The 9,885-nt window shown below is 51.4% G+C and overlaps 1 protein-coding gene across 3 annotated transcripts in view; it reads left to right on the plus strand.

The window, feature by feature from the left end:
* AREL1 (apoptosis resistant E3 ubiquitin protein ligase 1) overlaps positions 1-6,082 on the plus strand; it is a 30,985-nt gene extending 24,903 nt beyond the window's left edge. For 2 of the 3 annotated variants that reach the window (XM_056133527.1, XM_056133528.1), the window contains exons 14-19: positions 143-268; positions 1,031-1,160; positions 1,353-1,411; positions 3,258-3,347; positions 3,679-3,854; positions 3,947-6,082. In XM_056133527.1, the coding sequence (XP_055989502.1) occupies positions 143-268; positions 1,031-1,160; positions 1,353-1,411; positions 3,258-3,347; positions 3,679-3,854; positions 3,947-4,049 (684 nt within the window). In that variant the 3' untranslated portion in view covers positions 4,050-6,082. The remainder of the gene's footprint in view (positions 1-142; positions 269-1,030; positions 1,161-1,352; positions 1,412-3,257; positions 3,348-3,678; positions 3,855-3,946) is intronic. The other variant, XR_008795063.1, reaches the window with a different exon arrangement.
* Positions 6,083-9,885: the final 3,803 nt, after the last annotated feature.

Below are 9,885 nucleotides of genomic sequence, written 5' to 3' on the forward strand. Positions count from 1 at the left end.
GGCCCGGGGCCTGTAACTCTGGGATCTCTCTATTCTGAGCTTACTATTAGGAAAGTTGGATGATAAAATGGTTTTAAGCTGGTACAAATTTGTGTCCTGGGCAAGAAGTACTGTTCCATCCTTACCTTTTCTGTCTTCTCAGTACTTTGAAACAGATGACCCAGAATTCTACAAATCTAAAGTTTGTTTCATCCTCAACAATGACATGAGTGAGATGGAGCTGGTCTTTGCAGAAGAGAAATACAACAGATCAGGTCAACTGGACAAGGTGAGAAAGCGGACCAGAGCCTGTGTCTCCCATTGCTCAGCTTCCTCAGCACAGTGCTGGATGCTAGAACTTTCCACAGCAATGGAGATGTTCTCTATTGAGAACAAACAGTGTTGTCTTTGGTCAGCTGGAGTGACCAAGTAACTGAATTTTCCCCTTTATTTTGTTTCACAGACTTGTAAATAAGCCTCTGAGCCTGGTGGCAACCATATTATATAGTACAACCTAGGGCACTGATTCCCGCCCTTGTGATTCAACCTGCCCCACCCAGAGGAAAGAAACTTACTGGGCCAGAGAGTACAGGGAGTAGGGCATACACGGCTAACTCGGTTCCCATCCCCAGCACCCTTTATGGTCCCCTAAACCCTGCCAGGAGTGATTCCTGAGTGCAGAGCCAGGAGTAACCTCTGGTGCTACTGTGTGTGGCCCCAAAACAAAAAACAATAAAAGGAAAAGGAATTTCTGAGGGTTAAAAGAAGTCAGTCGTGGTTGTATCTTGGATCATGGAGACATTAGAATGTTACTAACGTAGTTCACAGTACTGCTCTGTTTGACTAAGTCTGAAAAGAATCGCTTGGATAACCGGAAATCATGACCAGTAGAACAAAGCAACAGTTGGAACCCCGAAGCTTAGTGACTGAAAAATAAAAGTGCGCTGAGAAGCTGAATGGGCAGGAGAAACTTGTGCGCGGCAGAATTCAATAATGCTGGACGGATAAAATTCCATTCACAGCTTCTGTCTTTTTTTCCGTCTTACTTCAGCTGGTAGAACTCATGACAGGTGGAGCGCAAACTCCAGTAACCAATGCAAACAAAATCTTCTATTTAAATTTGCTGGCCCAATACCGGCTGGCCAGTCAAGTGAAAGAGGAGGTGGAACATTTCCTGAAAGGTGAGATCCTGTCTGTGCTGGGGTCGAAGCTGTTTCTAGTCTTCATGATTTGGGTCTGACTGTTGTTGTTGTTGTTGTTGTTGTTATTTTTATTTTATTTTTAAATTTAAATTTTTTTAAAATTTTTAAAATAGTGTAGGAATACAGCTATTTGTTTAGGTCTCACCTTTTTAATGTGGCTGTTTTCTTCAGGCCTGAATGAGTTGGTTCCTGAGAATCTTTTGGCTATTTTTGATGAAAATGAACTTGAGGTAAGTTCTTCCAGCTGACAGCCCCTGTTACTATGAGTGGCAGGGGGGCTAGTTCACTGCCCCCTCTGCTCAGGGACAGAAAAGCCTCTTCAGCAAGAGTTGGTGTCTATCTGGGATTCTCCTAAGCATCAACTCTTTCTGCAGCTTTTAAAAAGCTCGAATGTGGGGGCTGGAGCAATAGCACAGTGGGTAGGGCATTTGCCTTGCACGCGGCTGACCCGGGTTCGATTCCCAGCATCTCATATGGTCCCCCGAGCACTGCCAGGAGTGATTCCTGAGTGCAAAGCCAGGAGTAACCCCTGAGTATCCCTGGGTGTGACCCAAAAAGCAAAAAACAAAAGCTCGATTGTGAAGTTAGAAGCCCAGTAAATAACCATTTATGAAGAGTAATCCTGTTGATCTGTTCATGAGTATTATTGACACTGGTCAAGTTAGACAGAACGTCGGTTTGCGGCCAGGGCTGGAGTGCGTGCCTTACGTAGGCTCGGCCCCAAGTTGAATTCTCAGAGGCATATGATCCCCTGGGCACCACACTGTCAGTGCCAGGCTGAGTATTGCCCGGGTTCCTGAGTACTGCTGGGGAGATTCCCTTGCCCACTCCCACCAGAAAAGAAAAAAACAGAATGATGATATCAAGTTTAGTCTTCGTAAATTCTGTGACATTTTATGTCAGTGTAAGGAAAAAATAGAATTTATTTGTTCAGGGACTACTTATTAAGGGCCTCCAGTATGTCGTGTACGTGTGAGGCATTGGAGAGATGGCGGTGAGCAACACAGTTTTGCCCTCCTGGAGCAATATTCCAGCGAAGGGGACAAAAACCAAAAGATATGACAAATTTCAGAGTTTTAAGACACGTTACCTAGGTAGATATTCTTATTTCAGTTTTTATAAGAACCGTCAGATGGCTTTCAAATGGCAGTTCCCTTCTGTGTGGGTAAAAGTCAGGTCAGTTTTTACCTGCTGCTCACCGAAGTTTCATACCACTCAGCTGAGCTGTCCGTTGCTTTACGGGGAGCGTGTTTCTGCGGTGATTTCATCTAGAGTGGAAGTTCTGTGTTGAGTCCCTGCATGGCCCACAGTCACTCCACTGTGTGGGATTCCTGGTGCCACAGGAAGGCGCCTTGTCCCCAGTGCCCTGCCAATAGGTATGCCGGTGCCACCCCCAAGTGTGCCATCTCTGGTGAGCACGACAGCCAAACTGTGTGTGTGTGTATGTGTGTGTGTGTGTGTGTGTGCGTGCGTGCGCGTGCGCCCATGTGTTACCCCTGTCTTAGTGCTCAGCGATTGCTCCCCACAGTGCTCAAGGGACCATGCAGTGCCAGGGATGGAACCTGCTCCTCCTGGTGGGCAAAGCGCTCACTGCAGCCCTTTGAACCGTCTCCTCCTTTAGGAACGCACAGGCTTCTATGCCTTTCCTGGAGATCCTGACTCAGGTGGGCTTTCCTAAGGCCATGGACGCCCCTTTTTCCCACACTGGGTAGGATCCAGCCCCTGTTAGCACACACTCTCCTATAGCAGCAGCCTGGCATCAAGGCTCCGCCCTCAGTCTTTCTCCCAGTGTGCACATTTTACATACCAACATGAGTAGTTCAGGGGCTTTGTTGTTTGGTTTTGGGGCCACACCCAGCGGTGCTCAGGAATTCCTCCTGGCTCTGCATCCAGGGATCACTCCTGGCGGTGCTCGGGGAACCATATGGGATGGCGGGGATCACAAATTGGTTGGCCACATGCGAGCACTTTCCCTACCTGCTATACTATTGCTCCGGTCCCAACCTGGATCGTCCTGACCGCATGTTGGGTCTCTGTCCCAGTGGCTCTCCTCATAACACCCGACTGTCTCTCCAGCTGCTCATGTGTGGGACCGGGGACATCAGTGTGTCTGACTTCAAAGCCCATGCAGTGGTCGTTGGCGGCTCGTGGCATTTCAGAGAGAAGGTAAGGAGCCAGACCTCTGGGTCGCTCCGTCCTGTCGCAAGGGAGACGTTTCCGAGGAAAAGGGAGGAGTTGGAAAATGGATCTCTATGGACAAGGTCTATGTGGTTGTGTGGGCGAAGGGCACCCACGTCCCAGAGGGCCGCCATGCACACTGCCACAGGGGCTGTTGTGACAGCGTCAGTCCCCAAGGAGCGGGCCAGCTCTCCCCATTCCTGCCCGTGTCCTCTGAGGACAGGAGCGGGCATACCCCCCCGCCCCCCACATCGGGGTTCTTGCCCTCTCTCAGCCGCACGAGGGCTGTGGCCCCACCCCCCTCTGCTCTCCCTGCCAGGTCATGAGGTGGTTTTGGACCGTGGTTTCCAGTTTGACCCAGGAGGAGCTGGCTCGGCTGCTCCAGTTCACGACGGGCTCCTCCCAGCTGCCCCCCGGAGGCTTTGCCGCACTCTGCCCCTCGTTCCAGATCATCGCCGCGCCCACCCACAGCACACTGCCCACTGCACACACGTGGTATGTGTTGGCACACGTGGTATAGTCTCCCGGGGGCCCGTGTCGTCCCAGCCCTCGTGGCGCGGGCTAATCCCCTCCCTTTGTCCCCGCAGTTTTAACCAGCTGTGCCTCCCGACGTATGACTCGTACGAAGAGGTGCACCGGATGCTGCAGCTGGCCATCAGTGAGGGCTGCGAAGGCTTCGGCATGCTCTGACCATTCTCTGACCCTTCGGGGCACCTGGCGCATGTCACCAATGTCATCACCGTGGACCCCGCGCCACGGAACCGCCCGCCGGAAGCTGCTGCATGCTTCCCTGTGTCTGGAGAGCCGGTCCCCTGCACGCTCTGTGCTTCCTCCCCTCTCCCTCCCTGTCCTCATTAGCCCGTAGGCTGCCTGCTGTGGGGACAGGAAGGGGGCCGTGGTTCTCAGAGGAGCTCAGTAGAGCGCTGCTGCAGCGGCCAAAGGAAGCTCCGCGGTGGACGCGGCGTCCTCGCCTTGCTCCGCTCCCCAGAAGCCCCCTCGGGGGAGCTCGCCGCTTCACCCGAGGTACGCACGCCCTCCCCGCGGGCAGGGTCACCGCCTCCTCTCATCTGGAGCCTCCACTTTGTCCCTCTGCACAGGCCGTGGCACTGGACCTCCCCGTAATGGGAACTGAGGGCAACGCAGAAGCCAGTGCTTGTCCAGGGTGTGGGGTCGGCACTGAAAGAGGAACTTTGTCTGCAGGTGGCTCTGCAAGCGACTGTAACCCCTAAAATTAACAGGAAACTTCCGGAGTCGGAGCCGGGAGCAAAGCAGCCAGGAGGCTGCGAATGAATGTGACAGGGCCCTAGTCCCTAGTACTGAACGGAATTCTCCCTGGAATCTGACGCTGATGCGCATCCCTGCACTCCTGTTACACCGAGGCGGAGCTGGGCGTGACTACTTCCCTCCGGGATCTGTGGTCCGTGAAGAGCTGGGCACTGTGCGTGTGTCTGCTGAAGAGATCTGGTGGCAAGGGACGGGGACAGTAGGAAGAGCCGGCCGCTGCTCCCTGGTTCTGCTCTGCCAGGTCCTTGGGGTCGAGGCCAGCAGATGTCCGCTTGCCCTGTTCTATCCCCTTCACGCCATCAGTCGCCGGCATTCACTTCGTGGTGGTTAGAGAGAACCTGCAGCTTTCTCCCAGAGCACCCCAGCATCACTACTCACCCCCGTGTGATCGCCAGCATTGTCAGGAGTCCGAATCTCATGCGCTTCCAAATCTGTCCGAAGGCTCTCCTGCAGCCATGCCCAGCGGTCCATTCAACCCCGAGAATATTACAAGCCATCTTTATTGCCAAAACCAGCAAGTCCAGAGACGTGGGGCGGGACTTGCGGTGATGCCTTGATCTCCTCGAAGCTTGTCTGAGCCTCCCTGTTCCAGGGACCCGAGGAACAGGCCCTCCTGAGCTGCTCTAGTTCCTGTCTGACCTCCGACCGCGCACTTGTCATTTGTCCCTCCCGGTGTGTGTGCTGACCTCACTAGCAGTGGGGGCCCAGGGCCCGGCATCCTTGCCACACGGCCACTGTTCTCCTCAGGAACCAGGACAAGGCGCTGCTGCTTGCCCCCAGGCGGGGCAGGGGGCCAGGCCAGCATCCTCGCCCTGGGCAATGCCCCTCGGGCGCAGAGGGGGCACCGGGACTGGTTCTGCTGTCTTTGGCAGTTGTTTGTCTTTGGGTTCTGCATGTCCCCTCGGAAGCCTCCGGAGTCCCTGCTGGAGACTCTGTGTTGACTCTCGGCTGGCTCTGTTTCCAGCTCTCGCTGTCGCACTGTTCGCAGCGTCCTGGGGGACCCTGCGGCGTCTTGCAGTGGCCTGCAGCCCCAGAGTCTCTGCTTCACAAAACCTTTTGGTACTGTGGTCCTTTTCTATTCCCGTTTCTTTTCTCCTAGCTCTTTCCCCAGAGTATCTTTGCTTCTCTTTTTCTTTTTCTGTCCTTTTTCTCCTCCTCCCTCCTCAACCTGCTTCGGCACTAGCCATTGAGGGGGAAAGGTACAAGATGTCAGTGAGAGAGAAAAGTGTCTATTTTGTTTGGGGCAAGTCTTGATTGACAGTTCTTGACTCGGGGCTGTTATTTCTGTCCCTCTGACCCAGGGAGTTGGAGGGCCAGTCAGCTCTTGCAGAACAGGCACCCGGTACACAGGAACCCGTCGACCTGTGTCTAGAACTTCTGCAGAGGCTGCAGCAAGAATGTAAATATTTTGTACAGTTAATAAATGAACTTTAGAAGGATGATGGAGTGTGGTGATTTGGTCTCAAGTTGGAGGTGGGAGAGGGAAAGAAAATGTAGGCACGTTGTTGTCTTGTCCCAGTAATTGATTCAGAAACAAGCCATCTCGGGGTAGTGAGTGTTCATGCAGCCTTCATCACTGATTTTTTCCCCCTTCCCTTTCAGGCAGAGAGCCACGGTGCTTAGCACCTGAGGATGTGGGATTGACCAGAGCAAAGCAGGGCTGTTCTCATTAGTCTTCAAACATTTAACTTTTGTTTTACTCCACAAGAAAACCTGTGTAGAGGGGCTGGAAAGCTAGTATGACAAATAGGGCTCTTGCCATGCCTGTAGCTGAATTGTTCCATCCCTGGTGCCGCATATGGTTCCCAAAACACTGCCAGGACTGACCCCGAGCATATAGCTGGGAGTAAGTCCTGAGCACAGTAGGTGTGGTCCAAATACAGCCCTTACCCCACATACACTCCCATCAAAGTACAAGGGAAGGAAGTCACTGGAAGTCACTGGCTCTTCAGAGGGAACTTAACTTCTGTTCGTGCATGGAAGGAAAGCCCTCTGGTTTGCATGCAGCCTTTTTTTGCTTAGACTTGCATATTATATTTGTTTTGAGGAGCCCTGAATGGGGCCTTTCCTGGCCCAGTGCTTAGGAATCACTGCTGCGTGCTTGGGGGTCCAACTGGAATCCCAAATATGTGTGCCTTAGCCCGTTAACCTCTCTCCCCGACCCTTAAAACGTCATCTTTAAGGGCTGACTAGAAGTCAATCCTGGACTGCTTAAGGTCCGTTTGTGTTGACCAAGACACATCCCGATGACAAGAATCTCCATGCAGCCTCCATTTTGGACTCCAGAACCCAGAATCAACCTTCCCTATAGCCCAGCCATAGTCTGGGGTTCAGTCTTCCTGCAGAGGTTCTCTTGGGGACTTGGGGGTGTGATGTGTAGAAGGCGTCCTTAAAGGATAGAGTCTGGAACTGCTGCGCTTGAATGTTCTTTTTTTTTTTTGCTTTTTGGGTCACACCCGGCAATGCATGGGAGTTACTCCTGGTTCATGCACTCAGGAATTACTCCTGGTGGTGCTTGGGGGACCAGATGGGACGCGGGGAATCGAACCTAGGTCGGCTGCGTGCAAGGCAAATGCCCTACCCATTGTACTACTGCTCCAGCCCCTGAATGTTCTATTTTATTTTCAGAGGCGCTACCCCAAGCAGAGCTGATGGTTTGGTGCTCAGGCCTGACAGTATACAATATCATTTTCATGACCTGCAAACTCAGTTATTATTGGAATAAGAAAGTTGACTCAGAGCCTGGAGTTTTGGGCCAAGTTTTCCAATAATCACATTGACTGTGAGTAGGGACCCAGTCATTCCAAGTGAGGGGGCTCTGTGGAACTAGGGGATGGAAGGCTCATGTAAGAGGTAAGAGCCGGGGGGCTGGCACAAAGTTCCAGAATGGCTCTTTGCCTACCTGGCATATGCAGGCAAACCCGGAATATCACCTCAGACACCTAGTTCAGACACGGAAAGAGAAGACCCTAAGTCGAAGTGGCCGCCACACACTTCTCACGGTCCTCCAAAGGCTGAGGAGATTGCACTTAAAACATGTCAGGGTAGGTGATCTAGTGATGGGCAATGCTCACAAGGGAGTTCCCTTGACTCACCTAATTGCTGCCATCATGATGGTATCGTTCATTTTCTATTTTTTCTTTTTTTTGCATTTTGGGTCACACCCGGCAATACACAGGGGTTACTCCTGGCTCTGCACTCAGGAATTACTCCTGGCGGTGCTCGGGGGACCATATGGATGCTGAGAATCGAACCCGGGTTGGCTGCGTGCAAGGAAAATGCCCTACCTGTCGTGCTATCACTCCAGCCCCAAGGTACCGTTCATTTTTGAGCTTTTCCGTTACATCAGGAATTTTCATATCCTATGGTCTTATATGAACAATGAGGGGCTGGAGCAATAGTGCAGCAGGTAGGGTATTGGTATTTGCCTTGCACTCTGCCGACTTGGGTTCGATTCCCAGCATCCCATAGCACTGCTCCTGAGCACCACCCCTGAGCACCGCCAGGGTTAACTCCTGAGTGCAAAGCCAGGAGTAACCCTTGTGCATTGCCAGGTATGACCCCCCCCCACCAAAAAAAATGATCCTCCAGAATAGCCTTACTTTCTCAACAAGACAGTTGGTCTCATTTTCTCCATTCACAGACATAGTTGAGGCTCAGGGAGGATGTGTAAGCACCAAGGCTCCTTAGCTTGGCAGAGCTGTATTTGAACACAGGTCTGTTTCATGTCAGAGCCCAAACTCTTTCCACTTTGCTAATTTGTCTCAGGCAAATTAGTTTAGACTAAGAAATCTCCTGGGCCCTGGGCCCCTGGTGCTCACTGATTTGCCTCATGTTTTCTTGATGACACTGTCTTGACAGATGGACACTTTTGACCCCCATTTACCTGTCAGTCACTCAAGGATTTGGAAATTATGAGAAGGCCCCACTCGAAGAGAATAGCTATTAGCAGTAAGTTTCTAAAAACCTTTTGCATGTAGAATGTCGCAGAGAGTACCAACTCATGACAGATGGAGCTGACTTCCAAGTTTAAATGAATCATGCATAAATAATACAAGACACCCCTGAGGATATAATTGCTGGGGGCTGAGGGGAACCCTGACACGCTAATATCCTAATATCCCCACTTGGGTGGAAAATCCACAGGTCACATGCAAATGAAATGAAGTCAGACACGCTATACAATACCCTGATGTTTATCTCTCTGGCAACTAAATTGTCTGAAAAAAAAGAAAAGGCTCATTTAAATAAACCTTTGTCTCTAAGGTCTCTTCGCATGAAACACTGCTGCATTTTGCAAAGGTGAGATTCCTGATGCCTAGCTCAAGTGGACAAGCAAACACCTAGAATGCCCAGGTAGATGCGCACCTCAAATACAGCGATTCTGCTGGAACTATGATCCCAGTGACACCGCCCCCTCCTCCCAGGGCAGACACTCCTCTGCAGCCCTCATTTCACCTGCTGTCCAGATGTGCACACGCGGGAATCTCTGTGTCTTCCCGTCCTCTACAGACCAGCCTTGTTCCCTCTTCTCAGAACTCCCACTCGGCTGAGCTGCCAAGACATTCCTCTGCTTGCCCGCTCTTAGCGGAGTCGGAGATAGCAGAGGGATTTGTGAGCCAGCTGGGGAGAGTGATGGCTTTCATGCCGAAATGAAATGTTGCATTCTTGGGTAAGAGCGAGACTGTGTATCATCGTTTTTGTGCTAGTTCTTATGTCTTTTGTCTAATCCTACTCCAACTTGTCATTTCATTTCCTACAAATGTACCTCCCCGCCCCTACCACCCACAGAACGCCTGACATCCCTGGTCCATCCATCCCTGAGCTCATGGCCCTTTTCCCTTTAGTTCTTTGCATTTCAACAAGCCTTTGTGGGTGTCAGGCAGTGTTTGGGGGATCTAGGAATACAGATAAAATGTGAATTCTTCCTCAGAACAGCCCACAAGCATCTTGTGGAGGGAGACAGTCAACTCATTGCCCTTAGTTTTCTTTTCCCTAAGGCTGGAGCACCCAAGTCCTTCATCAACTCTCCTCATACTTTCATTTCTATTTAATTGGGGTGGGGAGGGACACATTGCTATTTGGATCATTTTCACATAGAGTCATAGCTGCAAGTGAAATTTCTCTAGCTCCTGCTACATTCTCCAAGGGATTTTCCCTGTTGATCTCAGAGAAGAACCTTAAAGAGATGGATTCCAAAGTAGGAGGCCTGAGGAGGAAGCCCTCCATTCGACACAATTCG

Source organism: Sorex fumeus, unplaced genomic scaffold (genome assembly GCF_029834395.1).
Source record: "Sorex fumeus unplaced genomic scaffold, SorFum_2.1 ptg000098l, whole genome shotgun sequence".
NCBI lineage: Eukaryota > Metazoa > Chordata > Mammalia > Eulipotyphla > Soricidae > Sorex > Sorex fumeus.